Source organism: Aristolochia californica, unplaced genomic scaffold (genome assembly GCF_029961685.1).
Source record: "Aristolochia californica isolate CCGP_79_NKW_82.1479 unplaced genomic scaffold, dmAriCali1.0.hap1 SCAF_16, whole genome shotgun sequence".
Lineage (NCBI taxonomy): Eukaryota > Viridiplantae > Streptophyta > Magnoliopsida > Piperales > Aristolochiaceae > Aristolochia > Aristolochia californica.
Window position 1 is genome coordinate 20,730,489 of NW_027181837.1, and position 17,479 is coordinate 20,747,967.

Genomic DNA, 17,479 nt, shown 5'->3' on the forward strand with positions numbered 1-17,479 from the left:
ACGGCCCAACACCAATTTGCTAATGTTTTGCAGTTAATAAAAAAAAAAAAGTCATTAAATGCTCTGTCCTTTTTGTTTTCTCCTAACGACTCCATTGTGAAAGAATTCGTGGTTATTTGACTGTTCTTTTTGAAGAACCTGTATAGATAGACAATGGCCGAATCAGACACTCCCAGAGTTTCAGAATAATGAACACTGACCACCATTAGAAACATCTCGGAATAATAAGCAATGAGCAATCTCTGAAACTTCTTTTATTACAATATGGGCAGAAAAGAATCACGGATGGAACATCTTTATTAGGTGACAACTACATGAATGCTAAACTTTCTTCTATACTAGTACAAAGGACCCATTTCCAATTCCCATTTAGAATTTGGACTGTATGAGATCAACAATCTCCTTGTCCACCTGGAAAGCTCTAGCGAGGATATCAGCTGAAATCATCGGTTTTGACCCAAACACGGCATTGGCAATGGTGATCACTCCTGGATTCTGGCTGCTCAAAGCTGCAATGGCGACTGCGTTAGTGTTCCCCACATTGAACTGGAAGTGGATGAGTCCGACTGGGAAGACGAACACGTCACCCTTCTGAAGCACCTTGCTTATGAGGCTATTCTCAGGATTAGAAGTGACGAAACCGACCAGCAGCGAGCCCTCCAGTACGGTCAAAATCTCAGTAGCTCGTGGGTGCGTGTGGGGTGGGTTCTGTCCATATGGCGCATAGTCGATCCTCACCATGGAGATGCCCAGAGTGTTGAGACCAGGAACCTGGTTCACATTCACTGCTGTCACTGTGGAACCAACAGCGTTCGACAGTGACAGCAGTCAATGATGACCCTATGGCCTTTGGGCTTGTGCGCTAGAAGCCCGCGGGCGTGTGCGAGAGCGCTGCGCCTTCCTTCGGGACTACTTACTTACCTAAAGTTCACTTCTGACTTACCAAATAAGTTTACTGAAGGAACGATTCTCACTTTGTCGAGCCCAGTAAAGAAGAAATCGTTCGCCATGGCGAGCTTGGGGTCCTGGCAGACAAACCCATTTACTCGAACTGCAAAAGAAACAATTCGATTAGCATTTAGCATTGTTCACCCTCCACTGGATGCTAAAATGAAACCATGTTCAGAGATCGAAAATTAATAAACAAGTACCTGTGCTGTTAAGGTCTGCAACACAAAAGTCCTGCAACGGACTGGGATCGGATGCAAATAAGACAGGAGAAGCTAAGGCTAGGAAGACAAGAAGAAGGCCGGCCCTGGCCATTTTCTCTTTCTCTGTGCAAGCAGAAGAAGAACAAGTGTAAGCTTTGGTGGAGAGAAGAACACGGAGAATACTCTTTTATAAATGAACAGAAAGGTCTCCACTTCAGGTTCAAACTCATCAAATTTGATTGAAACAGTCCGATTTGAACATATTTTACTCAGTCTGGTGCAGGAGCTTAATTGATCCATTCTCATGCCAATATCTGCCACTTAAAATACTGATTTGATCTTTAATATTAGCCTCTGCCTGCCATTAAAGGACGGTCATAGACGCGGTTAGCTTACACAAGCACTCGGATCGTCTTAATTTGACGAAGTATCCTTACAAATTTAGTACAGAAATGTCATAGAAAAAAAAAACCTCAGACCTGCTACAGGAATTGTATAATTGAAGGTAAAGAAAGGACTGTAGACGTTGATTCTTGTTCAAGGTCATCCAATCCCGTGTAGTTTATTTGTAATATAACAATTAATATTTTATTTTTTTTCCCAGAATGTTGAAACAAAAATGAATGATTGGGAGAATTAAAGCTAGTGGGATTATCATGTAATTAAAATTTTCTTTCAGCCTGGTTTACATTTCATATTCCAGCCCCTTGCGGAAAACCCTAAACTCACTCCTTTCACTTTCTTATCTTGTATAGTTTTCTTCCTCTTCTCTCTCAAACTTTCCTCACACATCACATCTCCTTCTTTCCACCTTTCTCCTTTCACTCTTCTATACAAGAGTTCCCTTAAAGATTAAATAATGATATGAATTATGAAAGGGGCATAGACGTGAGAAAGAGAGAGAGAGAGAGAGTTTCTATACGACGCCCCTGCTAGTCAGCCTCGCGTCCCACCTGACCGTCGTTGTCTCTTATATATCCAGTCTCTATTTCTGTTACCATCTTCTGCTTTTCTACTCTTGCCTTTGTCCATCAGCTGCCCATCTCAATAACCCCATTCTCTTCGTCAGGCAGGTCAGAAGTCGTTTTCTCTGATCTTTTCTAATTTCCTCGGCTATCTTTTTTGCTGGGTTTGTTGAGTCTTGTTTTTTATATTTCATATTTATTTAGTTGTTCGATTTTTCACAGAAAAAGCCTACAGAGGAGTGGATTGAAGGGATAGACGAAAAGTGCTCCGGTGCGATCAGCGGCCACCGTTTCGGGTGGAAATCTTCATATTTATCTTCAGAAAGATGACCAGATTATAAATATAACTGAGTGGATTGAAGGGATAGACGAAAAGAGCTCCAGTGCTATCAGCGGCCACCGTTTCGGGTGGAAATCTTCATATTTATCTTCAGAAAGATGACCAGATTATAAATATAACTGATGCTCTGGTTAGTATTTGTTTTCATGTTTGATTTTGATTTTACTCTGGGTTTGTTATTCTTGAGTTATTTTTTCATTTTTTTCTTATATAAACTTTTACTCCTTTTGGCTTGGTTTGCTATCTCTCTCTCTTTAATTTTTATTTTATTTTTTTTAAATGTTGGTTGTAACCTACTGAAATCCTTGTATGATCTAGCTGCTCGCGGTTTAATGTAGACATACTGATAGCAAGTTTTTTGAAACATGACATTGTTATTGAAATCTATAATTCCTCGACTCACTGGAAGTATTGAAAATTTTGACGGGCATTCTAGCTAGGAAATGTGCTAGCTAAATTGCCCTGTTGTGTAGAGATTAACAGATTCTTTTAATGCATCTACGAGTTTGTTCGATTGGATTTAAAATGAAATTATGACATTTGAGATTTCAGCACATCTAGTTTTGTCTTTTGTACTGTTGACTGTAAGATTCGTTCCAAGAAGTGTCAATAATTTAACGTCCTGTGTATTGTGAAGGCATTTGGTAATGCCGACTGATGGTGTTAATGCCATGCTCTGGATATATTAATCTGAAGTTGGTAGAGTACAGTAAACACTATGATTGTTCTTTTGTAATTCCCTTACTGGGTTAACTCAGGTGTTTGTGCACCTCCAACTTTTTCTGAGCTACACTTTGCACTGAGTGAATGGACACTTTAGGTGCAATTAGAACAACAAACTCAATCTGATATACATTGGTACTCTGCCAAAACTACCAATTTTTTCTCCATTTTTTGTTTGTCACTTCTCATTTAAATATTTAAAGTAATCTAATGTATAAAATGATACTCAAAAACCCTTAGTTTGGCTATAGTTTATCCCTCGTTTCTTTTCTCTTAAGTTGAGGGAAAATTTTATTGTCTTTTTCTGTTAAAATCTATTATTTAAATGAATGATAAACTGTCATATACTTAAAAAAGTTTTATATATTACTTGGACCTCTCATTTTCTTAAATTTGGGATCTGATTGCATTTTTCAATTGATTGAATTTTTTGTTTATGTTATCATCCCAGTTCAACAGGAATTAGCCACCTTTCCTGGCTGATGACAGGTCTGGTCCTGACAGCATTGCTTATAACTCTTCCTTTGATGTGGAAAGCTAATGTCTTTTACTCTTTTTCAGATATTTGCCTGACTCCACCTCAGCCTCTCTCTGGGAAGATCTCAGCCCCTTTTATTAAGCAAAAATGGAGTTTAGTTTCCATTCTTTGCTGATAATTTCAGCTTTGTTTCGCCTAATTTTAATCATCTATGGTGAATGGCAAGATACCCATATGGATGTCCGATACACTGATATAGATTATGTTGTCTTCTCTGATGCTGCTTCTCTCGTAGCATGCGGGAAATCTCCATATGAGCGGTCAACTTACAGATATTCACCTCTTCTAGCATATATTCTTGTGCCCAATTTCATTATCCATCGGACCTGGGGGAAGTTACTCTTCTCTGCAGCAGGTAGGATGTGATTATACTTGTTCTTCGTGTTGGATTTGGTGTTTGATTACTATACTTGCAAAAACTTTGGCTTTTATGTATTGTTTCAGTAGTTGATGCTAATAAATGTTTGGCATCGAGTTCTTGTTCCAAATTGTTTTGGTCAGTAGTGGGTTCACTTAGACTTAGTTGTGTGACAGTGAAATGACTTTTCTTATTTGTTGTTATAAAAGTTAGGATTCATGGTTTGATTTTTCCTGTTATATTAGATCAGGCAGTCGTTTGGAGTCAGATATGTTTCTTGAATAGTTTGTGAAGCTGGCAAATTTACTAGATTTGTGAATCTGTGGTTAGTCATGTAGACAACAGTGGTATTTGATTTTAATACCCAGTGTTATTTTTTTATGTTTAAAAAATTTAAGTTCTTACACGTGAGTATGGGCAGCAATTAGGATGGGCATCCAGGGGATCATGTCTACTATTTTCTCTGTGTCGAGAGATGTTAGGCTGAGGCCATAGTTGTAATTAACCCATTGTTACTCACTTCATAAGATTTGGGGGTAGATTAGGAAGTTAACTTAAAAGTGGTTTTAAGTTTAGTAGTTTATAAATGGGCAATACTATCTCTTAGCTCGTACTAATGTACTTGAAGAGGGGATCAAATTATCCTGAGTCTCCTCTTTTCTTCTAATTGAAGTTGACGGCTGCTGCTGGTTTTCTCCCCAATTTCCTTTATCTCCTTCTTCTTTCTTCTTTTTATTTTTTTATTTATTTAATTTTTTTGTCCACTACCTGTGGCAATCCTTTTCTTCTTGTTTTCTGGTCTGCTCAATCTCCACCTTGCAGTATAAGGGTTGTTACCATAGGGTAATGATGTAAGTGCCTATTTTTTTCAGCCTTTGATGGTGTCTGGCTGCCTATCTACTACTAGCTTATTGCCTGCCAATGGTCTTTGAGGAAAAACGAAGGATTTTTATGCCTCAGATTTTTTTAGTTGGAGCATATAGCTGTGTACAAATTTACAGGTTTGAGATTTAGACCCCTATTTGCATCGTTTTGCATTCCAGACTGGTATTTGGAGGGTGATGGATCTAAATTGAAGACTGAACTATGTTTTCTGTACTGAATTCATACCCTCCACTGGTGAAATTGGTAGTTAATTCGCCTTTATACTCCTGTATTATTCCATATGGTTGAATTTTCAGACATGAACCCAGCAAAAGGTACATGAAAAGTATGGAAATATCACCCAGATTACTTCTGTCATATAGTGTAGACTCAAGCAGTCTAAATTTTCCTTGGCTTCAAAGAGAAATTGAAGTTCCTAACTGAAGCTCTTCCAAATTCGAGGACAGAAGAATGGGAACGAGAAAACTATACTGCTATGGCACGAATATTAAATAATATGGAATTGAAGATTGTGAATCAGGTGATTTATAATAGGACTGCAAAAGGAATTTGAGATAGTTCGGAGAGAGATTTCTATATTCCAGTAATATGTCTCGTATCTTTGATCTTTATGTTCAAATATTTACTACAAAAAGGGGTGATAAGCCACTTGTTGAGGCGGTTGGGGATGTGGATAGAATGTGGCAAGAGGTTCTTTTATCCTGCTCAGCAAGAGCAGGATAAGCAAAGGGAATTTCAAAGTGGTCAGTTTACTTAGGATAGAATGTGGCAAGAGGTTCTTTTATCCTGCTCAGCAAGAGCAGGATAAGCAAAGGGAATTTCAAAGTGGTCAGTTTACTTAATACCTTGGGTCTAGAGTTGATTAGGTTCGGGCATAATTACTGGCCAGTACCACTACTTTGTTTGAGGAGACTTGTGCTGCATTTGTGGAAGGTAGAATCTACAGTTACTCAACCCTCTGAGATTAGTCCAATAGGGGATTTATTGGCTGCCTTAAACACAAATATACAGTTTAGTAAAGGCCGAGGAGGACATTACAGTGGTAGAGGCAGGAATCGAGTAGAAAAAGGCAGAGGAAGAGGGGAACAACCCCTCCAACCATGTATTCATTGCAGTAGAATTAATCATATGTCAGAGAAGTATCGGGATAATTTTAGCAAACCTGAATGGGCATACTAGGTCTTTGAAGATTCTGGGACCTCTCAAAATAGTCATGGATTAGAGGTGTTTATGGTTACAAAGATGAAGATCAAAAGTTAGACCATCAGTTTATGCAATCTAGTGCTCTCCAAGCCACTAATTCATCTCCTGCCGGTGCCACCCTCGCCCATGCTGGTATTACATCTAATGCTCTCATTGCCTCTCCTAGTTCTATGTGGATTATAAATTACGAGGCCTCTACTCACATGATAAGTAACTCTCATCTTTTCACCTCTCTGGATCGTAAAGAGTCCATAGAATTTGCTTCATTAGTAGATGGCTTAGAGTCAAAGATTTGTGATTGTGGTGTAATTAAGGCCACTACATCTCTTTTATTGTCTATATGTTTTATGTTCCTAAATTCCCTATTAGTTTAACGTCTGTCAATCAGCATACAAAATCCCTTAGTTGCTTGATCACCTTCTCTCTTTCCATGTGTGGATTTTAGGACCTTTAGATGAAGAAGATGACTGGTAGTTGGGGGGGGGAGGGAGGAACGTCGAGAGAGAAGAGAAGTCGCAGAGCCTCTCAGTTTCCCATACTCTTCAACTGAGGTCAAGAGGGAGAGGCCTTAGCGAGGGAGACCGGAGAGGGAACAGAGAGCTCGGGGTTTAGGGAGACGACAGAGGGGTTGTGGGAACGAGAAAGGGGTGCGCCAGAGAGAGCCCCACGCGTGAGTCACGTACATGATTCTCAAAATCGGGCGGAAAGCACTTTCCGCCGTTTACTCTTGGGACATGAACTCTTGAGTCATGGATGATCATGTACATGACATGAAGTTTGGTGCTCCCTAACGACATCAGAACATGAACTGAGTAATGCGCATGAAGATCATGTCCTGAGTCATGTTGACTAACCCCCCCTTAGTAGAGTCACATGATTTTTTCTTCTTAAACATAAGGAAAAAAATTGGATGTATTCAATTTTCTTGCCATATTCATATCTTACATTTAGACAATGCTAAAGAATATTCAAGTGCTATATTTCAAATCTTTTTGTGCCTCAAATGGAAGCATTCATCAGACTGCTTGTGCCTACACCGGGCAACATAATGGGTTGTTAAGTGGAAAAATAAACATGTACTTGAGGTAGCTCGTAATTTGCTTTTCCAGAGGAACGTTCCTAAATTATACGGGGTAGAAGCTGTTTTGCGTGCTTGTTACTTGATTAATTGGCTCCCTTCTGATGTCTTGCAAGGTGGTATTCCTTTTCAAGTTTGGACTTGATCAACCACTATTCAATTCCTCTCCTAAAGCGTTTGGTTGTGCGTGTTATGTTCACTCTTTTTTTTCCATCTCTAGATAAATTGCCTATTCGTGCAGTGAAGTTTGTCTTTGTTGGGTATTTTCAAGTTCAAAATGGATATAAATGCTATGATCCAATAGTTAAGAAACTGTATTTCTCTACTGAAGTCACATTTTATGAGCAGACACCTACTTTTTTGGTCCTACTAAGTCTTTTGATCACTCTTGTTCCTGTTCTTCTTCCCATTCTGTCTAACATTGAGTTGTCTATGACTTCCCCTCCATCTATAGGTCTACAACACAGGCCAAAGCAATCAGCTCTAGTTTCACTGCCTCCTACACTGATTGAAGTAATTAATCCTCTTGCAAAGCCCTTGACATTGCCTAATTTATCTAGACCTGCCTGTTGCCCTATAGAAAGTTACAAGGTTTTGTACCAAACACCCTATTTCTGATATTGTTACATATAAGTTATTGTCTCCTTCCTATGCCAAGTTTGTTTCTGTGTTGTCTGCCTCGATTATTCGTTCTACATATCTGCAGGCTATGGTTAACACTAAATGGCTATGGGTCATGAAGATGAAATGGTTGCCCTATGGTTAAGGAGGACATGAGAGTTGTGCCATTAAATACCATGCAGATGGTTTAGTGGAGATGTATGAGGCTCGCCTAGTTGCTATGGGCCATGCACAGACATACAGAGTTGATTACTTGTATACTTTCTCTCCAATAGCTAGATTGAACTCCATTCATATCCTACTTTCCATTGCTGTAAATAAGGGGCTGTCCTTGTACCAATTCGATATTTAAAATGCTTTCTTATATGGAGATCTCAATGAAGAGATATATATGGAACAACCTCAACCTCAAGGGGAGGAGTATGAGGTGTGTAGGTTGAGGAAAGCAATCTATGGGTTGAAACAAATCCCTAGGACATGGTTTAAAAAGTTTAACAATATTATGATGGAGTTTGGTTTTAGGTGAAGTGATTCTGATCACTCCGTATTTGTGCCTCTAGGGGAGGCTGGAAGTGTTATTTTTTTATAGTGTATATTGATGATATAGTCATATTAGGAAGTGATTCTAAGGGTTTGAGGAAATTTGAAGTAAAAAATCCAAACGATGTTTTGGGTAGATTGAAGTGTTTTTTGGGCAATAGTTGCTCAAAGCAAAGAAGTCATGGGTCTTTTACCAAAGGCTGCACATATTTGTTGATGGAAATTGGTTTGTTGGGGGCAAAATTGGTAGACTTTCTTGGATGCAAGCTTGGATTTACATGATGAAAGTAGTCCAAATGTGAAGTATAAAGCTATGTACAGAATGCTTGTTAGGAAGTAGTTATATGCTATTGTTACTCACCTAGTTATTTCCTATGTTGTGGGTATGGTGGGTCAATTTATGGAAAACTCCAGGTGTGTTCATCTTGATGCTGTTATGAGAATTGTTAGATAACTTAAAGGAGTTCCATGTAAAGGATTGAAGTATGTCAGTCATCATCACTTAGATGTTATGAGGTACTTAGGTGTTGATTGCGTAGGTTCAAGACTTGACAAAGCATTGCCATTTCATCAGAAAGTTGAAGTGAATGGAGTCATATCTACCCCTTATGTCAAGTCCTTTGACCAACTAGCCAATATATTAACCAAGGCACTTCCCAAGATTTTTTTTGGATATTTTGTAACAAACTGGGTTATTTGACATGTATGTTCCAACTTGGGGGGAGTGTTTCTCATTTTGGTAATGAAAAAAAAAACTTTGTCCATTTCATGTTTACATGCTGATGAATACTGGTTGGAATTTCTGATGATCAATAACCATATTAACATGTTTTGAGGAACCTGTAAACGCACGCACCTCTGAAGTAAGCATGAGGTGATAGAATGAAGGCAAATGGAACTAGATGACAAAATGGGCTCCTTAACTTGCGTTTTTTCTCTGGTCATTATGGTCATTACGTTAATTAATTGGAGAGGATTTACAACAATAAGATAATTGAAACTATGAAAGCATCCTCAAGTATTATTAAAGATCTAGATCATTTCCGAATCATAATGCCTCCACCACCAATATTTGACAGGCTCTACAAACAACAAATTTGTTCACAATGGGCTTCGGTTTTTCATTTTTTGCTGACCACGGCACCATCCACAAGTGCTAAATAGTGGTTTCATGTTTGAAATTGATTTTTGATTATAACAAATTGATTTTCAGCATTTCTTGAATGCATAGTTGGTTTCCAAAACTTAGGTGTTATGCTTTCTTGCAGATTTGCTTGTGGGCCTTTTTGTGTACTCTATTTTGAAGAAACGCAAGGTGCCAGAGAACTTGAATTGCTATTGTGTAGCAGCTTGGCTGTTCAATCCTTTCACTTTCACCATTGGGACACGTGGAAATTGTGAGCCTATTGTCTGTGCCACTGTCCTCTGGGTCATAATATGTCTTATGAACGGTGTAAGTACTAGGCTGCAGTGCTTATGATTTCCGTAATGGTTCACTATGTATAGTGTCTTGACTACCATATCCATGTCCATTTGTTTTCGAATTTCTCTTACATATTCAAATCTCTCTTTTTTGCAGGAAATTTATTCCAGGCAGCATTTTGGTATGGTCTTGTTGTCCACTTTCGGATATATCCAATCATCTATGCACTTCCTATTCTCATGGTGCTGGATCAAAATGACTTCCAACTTGCCCATATACCTGTGATCATGAAATGGAGCCATGAACAACTTCCTCCCCACAATATGGCCACTGGAACACCTAATCAATATCCTGCGTACTGGAGATACTTGTGTTTTCCATGGCAGATCTTCAAAAACTTGATGACAAAAGAAAGAGTACTATTTGGGTTCCTTTCTGCAACAGTCTTCTTCTTTTGGACAGCTCTTTTCTTCTATCTCTACGGATGGGAGTTCTTAAATGAGGCCTTTTTATATCATCTCACACGAACTGATCCAAGACACAATTTTTCTATATATTTCTATCACATTTATCTTCATCACCAGCACGAGTTTTCTGTGCTTGAAAGGCTTATCTCATTCTTGCCTCAGTTGGTGGTGCAGCTGGTTCTTGTTGTCCGCTTCGGACAAGACCTACCATTCTGTTTCTTTGTGCAGACATTAACTTTTGTGGCGTTCAACAAGGTTAGTGAATCGATTGAGTTTTTTATAGTTGAATCAACTAATTCCATGATTTAACTCAAATTGAACTCTCTTTGCATACTTTATCTTCTTAATCAACAGGTCATTACAGCCCAGTACTTTGTATGGTTCTTCTGCCTGTTGCCTCTTATTCTACCATGGAGCAACATGAGAATCAAATGGAAAGGCTTGCTCTGTATGCTGCTGTGGATGGGAGTTCAAATACATTGGCTTATGTGGGGGTACCTTCTGGAATTCAAAGGACAGAATGTCTTCATTCAGCTTTGGTTAGCAAGTATACTATTCCTGGCAGCAAATACGCTTGTCCTAATTATGCTAATCCGCAACCACAGATTCTCGCCCATATTTGCAAGATCAGGGCAAAAGGGTGCTGCTAATGTGAAAAAAGTTCAGTGAGGAAGCAAAATGTTTTGCCGTTTTCCCACGGTTTCTAGCAGTATAGTTTGGTTGATTTCGTTGAGATAAGGAGCTGACAAACACTTGGATTCTTCTGCTCTCACTTTTTCATTGAGTGGTGCCATTTCTTATTCGACAAAGAGACATCACCTAGGGAATTTTAGATTGCAAATTATGATATATTACATGATATTAAGTTCACTGAAACAATTATTCGAGACTGAGACCCCCCTCAGATCAGAAGAAACCCCCATTCTCTCTAAAGGAACAATTGGAGATCGCTGCTTTCCTGTTAATCTCTCTAATTTGAGTAATCGGAGGATATATACTGTTACTCAGCATGCAGCCTAATTTATTTTGGGTGAAAAGTATGTTAAACTTATCTTTCAAGAAGAAATTAAGCAAAAAACGAAGAGAAATGGGGAATTGGAAGCACGAATTTGAAGATATTTTAAGCAAACTTGCTTGAAGCTGTTGTCCCATAGCAAATGCCTCTTCCACCGTATACTCGTTTAACCCAAAATGTGCCAAGTAAAAAAATCAGTCTGTTGGCTCGTCCTCAGTTATGTCTTTGCATCAAAGCAGATTTATGCCAAAGTTGATGTTTTAGCACTTTGATCACCCTTGGTCATGTTTACAACCCTCTTCTATTGAAGTAAATTCTGTGGCAAATTTTTTGGCATGAAATCCTTCTTTAGGACTTTCTCCTCTTTGATTGGCATGGATTGACTTTTAATTTATTGTTCGTCACTTGCAAACAAGAAAATTGGACTCTCCACCCTTAAGACCCATCTTAAGTTGGACGGCCGAAACCATAACCACTTTCCCTTTTGCATAGCCCCCTAACACTTGAAATTACACAAGGTTCATCTTCATCCATAATCTCTATCATCCCCGCATAGGGCCTTACAAAGATTATATTAAAATGGTCCAAATGAATTATAACAAAATTAGGTCGCCCCATTTATTATTTGGATTGGTATGTGAGTGCGAACCTGATCAAGCAGTAGGCTTCAACTGGTGAGTCACCGAGTCTATGGAATCGTCGACAGTTTTTCACATGCCTCACGCGATCGGGTCGGGGCCGGGTCTGTTTCTTCTCCACCTTCCAATCCGATAACCGGTACGCTTTATTTTTGTTTGCTGTTGGAAGAGTGTACTCTCTATGCTTGTGGATTCGTATAATGCGTGCGAGGAATGTCTTTTCATCCCATCATCGCATATCGATTTTCCCAGTCTTGAGAACCAACCGTGTAGCCGTAAGAAACGTAGCTGATATAACCTTAAATTATGAGAACTCTGTCGATTTTCCGCTTCACGGAGAGGAAACTATTGTTTCTCGGTTTTCCTTGATCTTGCGTGATTGCTCTCATGCTTCTGCCCTTCAAATTGGGAGGCAGGTGCATGCCCAAATCATTATGAATGGGTTTTCCAAAATGGGTTATCTGAAGACTAAGGTCTTGAGTATGTACATTCTCTGTGGAAACATAATCGATGCAAAGGACGTGTTTTTTCAGATGGAAAGGCGGTATTCATTGCCTTGGACTTGGATGATCCGAGGATTTACTATATTGAGCTGGTTCAGATACGCATTACTTTTCTATTTCAAGATGCTTGGAGTTGGTCTTTCGCCGGATAAATTTACCTTCCCGTATGTTATTAAAGCTTGTTGTGGTTTACCAGCTTTACAAGTGGGTAGACTGATTCACGAGAAAATTCGTGGGATGGGCTTGGAGGAGGACGTCTTTGTGGGTAGTGCATTGATAAAAATGTATGCGGATAATGACTCTATAGAAGAGGCACGTAATGTGTTTGATAAAATGATTGAGAGAGATATTGTTTTGTGGAATGTGATGATTAGTGGGTATGTCACAAATGGGGATTCAGGAAAGGCACTTGGATTATTTGAAAAAATGAGGGAAACTGGAACTGAACTAAATTCAGGGAGCTTTGTTACTGTCTTGTCTGTTTGTGCTTCTGAGGCAAATGTTGAATATGGTTCGCAGCTACATGGTCTTGCTATTAGATGTGGACTCGAGTTAGATGCATCAGTGGCTAACACAATTGTAGCTATGTATTCTAAATGCCAACGCTTGGGCGATGCCCATAAATTTTTTGGTGCCATGCCTCAAAATGATTTAGTAACATGGAATTGTATGATATCAGGATGTGTCCAAAATGGTTTCAATGAAGAGGCTTTAGATTTATTTAATAACATGCTGTCAGCTGGTGTAAAACCTGATTCAATCACTTTTGCAAGTTTCCTTCCTTCTGTTTGTGAAACAATTGGTTGGAAGCAAGGAAAAGAGGTTCACGGATATATAATAAGAAATGGAGTGAATTTGGATGTGTTCTTGAAAAGTGCTCTCATAGATTTGTATTTTAAATGCAGGGATGTGGATAAGGCACAGAAAGTATTTGATACAACACTGTTGATGGATGTGGTTATTTATAGTGCTATGATTTCTGGTTATGTATTAAATGGAATGAGCCCTGATGCTTTAGACATGTTTCGCTCTATGATAAGTGCTAATGTAAAGCCCAATTCAGTGACACTGGCTGGAGTTTTACCAGCCTGTGCCTCTTTGGTGGCATTGAGATTGGGCAAGGAACTGCATTGTTACACTATCAAGAATGGATTTGAAGGAAAATGTTATGTGGGAAGCGCTCTAATCGATATGTATGCCAAATGTGGCAGAGTGGAAACAGGCTATTGTGTTTTCAAGAAAATACATGAAAAGGATTCTGTTCTATGGAACACAATGATCACAAGTTTTTCTCAGAATGGGCAACCTGAGGAGGCTATTCACCTTTTCCGGCTAATGGGATCAGCTGGAGCAGTACATGACTGTGTTACAATTTCTGCTGGTCTTTCATCATGTGCGAATCTACCTGCACTTCTTTATGGAAAAGAAATTCACGGGTTCATAATGAAATGCTCATTAAGGTCAGACTTATTTGCTGAAAGTGCCCTAATCGACATGTATGGGAAATGTGGAGACTTGGGTTTGGCTCGCCGAGTGTTTGAATCAATGGAAACAAAGAATGAGGTTTCATGGAACAGCATGATTGCTGCTTATGGAGCCCATGGCATGGCTAAGGAGGCTTTCAAGCTGTTTCACAAAATGGAAGAAGCAGGCATTAAGCTCGATCATGTTACCTTTCTTGTACTGATATCTGCCTGTGGTCATTCTGGCATAATTGATGATGGATTAAGATACTTTCATCTGATGACTGATGTATATGGAATCGAGGCTCGAATGGAGCACTATGCTTGCATGGTTGATCTGTTTGGTAGAGCTGGACGGTTGGATGATGCATTTTGCTTCATACGAAGCATGCCATTTGAGGCGGATGCTGGAATTTGGGGTGCTTTGCTCGGAGCTTGTCGGGTCCATCATAATGTGGAACTTGCTGAGCTTGCCTCAAGACAGCTTTTTAAGCTGGATCCACAAAATTCTGGATACTATATGTTGATGTCTAATATCAGTGCAGTAGCAGGACGGTGGAATAATGTTTTAAAAGTGCGAAGTTTGATGCAGAAGAGAGGGGTACAGAAAATACCAGGTATTAGCTGTATTGAGATCAATCGCACCAATCAGATGTTTGTTGCAGCAGATCGACAACATCCGGAGTCTGCACAGATTTATTTGTTGTTGAAGTGTCTCTATTTGGAACTACAGGAAGAAGGCTATGTTCCGCAGTTGGACATTCCCTTGCACCCAATGTGTACAGATTCCCAGAACCATGTTAGTCCTACCCTTCCCATTTCCAATTTCCTATGAAACTATTGGTTTCAAGTTTGCTTGCTATAATTTTGCATCAAATGAAATCGTGTGAGCAACAAAAAAAACATGAATATTTATTCTTTTTCTTGTAGGTAGCAGCTGATGATGGTTGACTGAAATGAGGACGAATATTTGGCAAGGCTTCATAAATATGTACCTGGAATCATGGGACAAGGTGTCCATTTCAGATACACTTGGTAAGCTTCCACTGTGTTCATGTTTTTATTTGTGTAAATTTTGTTCATCATTATCTGATGAATTCAAGACTACTACTTTAAATGTCCTAGTGTTGTCTAATTGCTATTTTGTTAGTAAGAAAGGGAGAGGCATCGAAGTTTGTAGAGTGAAGCAAAACCCAATTGAAGAACAATCATTTCTGGACATAAATATTGTGCTGAGCCACGGCAGATAGTCTCCCTTAAACTGTACAGTTCTGGCTTCTTATTATTGTTTTATGGCCTATATTTTGTCAAACCAAATTGCCTGAATGATTTGGTTATCAGAATCAAACTAAATGTAGATAGCCCTGCTAATTACAGAAGGGAGAGCAAGGCTGCTTCAACTAATTCAGTTCTCAGCGTAGATTTCATGCATAATCATACAAAAGAAGTGAGTATAAAGGGCTGTACTCAAAGCAGACAAACATGCATGTTGGAGTTCCTCTTGTAAGTTGTTCATATGAAGCAGATACCCCTCTGAGAAGTTACTCTTGTTAATCTTTCTTTTCTTCCCCATTTGTATCTATCCACTAGGGATTCATTGTTACTATATTGATGGGATATGAAGTTTTCCATTGTTAAAAAATGTTTGATGAAAACTCACTTTCCGACTCAAGTTTCAGTTGGTGATCATAGTCTGAAAAGCAAACTAATCTCTACTACTTGTTAGTTGCAGGACTGCTACGATGATTATAATATCTTAAACAGTTGGATTTCATCAGGGGCTTGAATTAGCTATACTCGTCTGAAAATCTGGAACCGGAAGCACTGCCTGCATCTGATATATATACCGATACAATTAGCAAATTATGCAGAGGTAAAGAGGCTCCATTTGCCATGGATAGGCTCTCTATACATTTTCATAGTAGGTCTAAACCCTTGGCTGACTAGCCACATTGGTATCTGTTTGCTTCTGTTGATACGTAGATAGGACCGCATAGCATACAAGTTGTAACCGATTATTTTCTCATTGGCTACCTCAGCCTCCTGTGTAATTATCTCTTCAACTCTTCTTTGGTAAAGTAAGCGCATTCATTGAACAGAGAAAGATGGAGATCACTATCCAATGCTCCGATGAGTTGCTTTGAAGCTTTTGCCTTTCCCAGGTCCCACCTAATCATAAACTTTCCCTGGTATGTTTGCCCCATTACAAACAGCCAGTGTTACAGTATGGGACTCAGATTGTTGTAGACACCATGTCAATCATCTTTTCTGTAGAACCATAAGCTTTATCTTTGGCCGTATCTGTGAGGTCAATGCCTTTGTTTCAAGGGGAGGGATTTGGTTGTGCCCTCCATTGAAGGCAACCATCAGAGAGTACAGAAAAGTAATTTGCACAGTATATTTGACAATGTTTTGGTGCTTCACAACAATGCAACCAATCATGGGTGGACCTGATTTCCACCTAATTCCACAAAGAAAGACTAAGCAGCTTCCCATCTCTGTAAGGACTGAACCCTCTTTGGAATGTACCATAATAGGAGGCGCAAGTACTGATTTTTTACACCATTAACAGAGAAAAAACCAAATATCCTTCATATCTTGTTGGTGGGGAACTGTAGAAAAGATCCAAGTTTTTAACTCCTATTGCGTTGTCTTAGTGGGTCCTTGGAAATGCTAGTTGTTGTAGTAAAGGAAGCACCCTTGCCCTCTCTGGACACTCATCATGATCTGATTGTAATAGAACCTTATGAAATTCTACTCAGTTTTCTCTCTCTAGGGTCAATTTTCTATAAGTTTAGATGCAACAATGTCAAATCTCACTCTCAAACCAATATCAACCACATGACAGATGCACCTTTTGGACTTTTTAGAAGTATTTAAGAATTGAGTAAAGTCTGGTTCCCTCTCTTTTTAATGGATTTAAAAGAAGGTGGCGGCATATGAGTTGGGTGGTGAATCTTATCTTCTTCCATCTTCAAATTAAACTTTGCTGATAGATGGGTCATGATGTTTGAAAGTGCCCTCCAAATGAACCAAAGCCATAACCGATGCACTAGATGTTTGGAATCATCTAAGAACCATCATTTCTTGACACTTTCCAGGTCAGGCATACCAAAATTTTGTCAACACCCTTGGGTCTCCGTTGGTTTGAGGCCATCTCCATGGACTACTGTCAGGGAAGACACCTCTGCAAGGGAACAAATGGGTACAAGCTGGTTGCATTCTTTAGAAGGCTGAGGCTCCACATGGGCATCCTTGAAGAGACCAAAGACAGCTTTGTATGCGCTTGACGATAATGCATGCCTAGACTAACTAAAACTGATTCAGGAATTTACACAAACAGTAAGCAAGCACTAGCTTCTGTATTTCCTTCCAGAGACAATTGGGTCAAGCTGTACTGTGAGATGAGAAGCAGCAGCAAGTGGAGGAGAAAGATTATAAAAAGCAAGCATAATGACATTAATGATTTAAACCTTCCACTTGTATTTACCATGATGGATGAGGAAGATTTCATTTAAACAATATGGGAATGAGTGGACCCTTGGCACTTCTCTGCCGCTTCTTTTCA

General features: G+C 39.2%; 2 protein-coding genes and 1 pseudogene across 7 annotated transcripts; 2 read left to right on the forward strand and 1 right to left on the reverse strand.

Annotated features, from left to right (window-relative positions):
- Positions 1-369: 369 nt before the first annotated feature.
- On the reverse strand, positions 370-1,328 carry LOC137952913 (putative germin-like protein 2-1; annotated as a pseudogene).
- LOC137952912 (GPI mannosyltransferase 1) lies at positions 1,325-11,484 on the forward strand. 2 transcript variants are annotated; one of them, XM_068800023.1, is made up of 6 exons: positions 1,325-1,356; positions 2,339-2,586; positions 3,741-4,072; positions 9,671-9,853; positions 9,982-10,547; positions 10,647-11,484. In XM_068800023.1, the coding sequence occupies exons 3-6, from the start codon at positions 3,805-3,807 to the stop codon at positions 10,959-10,961; spliced, it is 1,332 nt and encodes a 443-aa protein (XP_068656124.1). In that variant the 5' UTR covers positions 1,325-1,356; positions 2,339-2,586; positions 3,741-3,804; the 3' UTR covers positions 10,962-11,484. The 2 variants fall into 2 exon arrangements, with proteins under 2 accessions (XP_068656124.1, XP_068656122.1); XM_068800021.1 differs by lacking the exon at positions 1,325-1,356 and adding an exon at positions 1,895-2,224.
- A 660-nt stretch (positions 11,485-12,144) lies between these two features.
- Positions 12,145-15,991, forward strand: LOC137953105 (pentatricopeptide repeat-containing protein At4g21300). 5 transcript variants are annotated; one of them, XM_068800327.1, is made up of 5 exons: positions 12,145-14,710; positions 14,842-14,946; positions 15,062-15,174; positions 15,289-15,414; positions 15,638-15,991. In XM_068800327.1, the coding sequence occupies exons 1-2, from the start codon at positions 12,146-12,148 to the stop codon at positions 14,860-14,862; spliced, it is 2,586 nt and encodes an 861-aa protein (XP_068656428.1). In that variant the 5' UTR covers position 12,145; the 3' UTR covers positions 14,863-14,946; positions 15,062-15,174; positions 15,289-15,414; positions 15,638-15,991. The 5 variants fall into 5 exon arrangements, with proteins under 5 accessions (XP_068656428.1, XP_068656430.1, XP_068656429.1 ...); XM_068800329.1 differs by having other exon boundaries at positions 15,644-15,991; XM_068800328.1 differs by having other exon boundaries at positions 15,066-15,174.
- The last annotated feature ends 1,488 nt before the right edge of the window (positions 15,992-17,479 follow it).

Excerpts from the sequence above, each read along its gene's own strand:
- LOC137952912 (XM_068800023.1), top strand. The coding sequence starts at position 3,805 with ATGGAGTTTAGTTTCCATTCTTTGCTGATAATTTCAGCTTTGTTTCGC. Across the intron at positions 4,073-9,670 it reads GTTACTCTTCTCTGCAGCAG|ATTTGCTTGTGGGCCTTTTT; the intron begins GTAGGATGTGAT and ends GCTTTCTTGCAG. Across the intron at positions 9,854-9,981 it reads CATAATATGTCTTATGAACG|GAAATTTATTCCAGGCAGCA; the intron begins GTGTAAGTACTA and ends TCTTTTTTGCAG.
- LOC137953105 (XM_068800327.1), top strand. The coding sequence starts at position 12,146 with ATGCGTGCGAGGAATGTCTTTTCATCCCATCATCGCATATCGATTTTC. Across the intron at positions 14,711-14,841 it reads GTACAGATTCCCAGAACCAT|GTAGCAGCTGATGATGGTTG; the intron begins GTTAGTCCTACC and ends TTTTTCTTGTAG.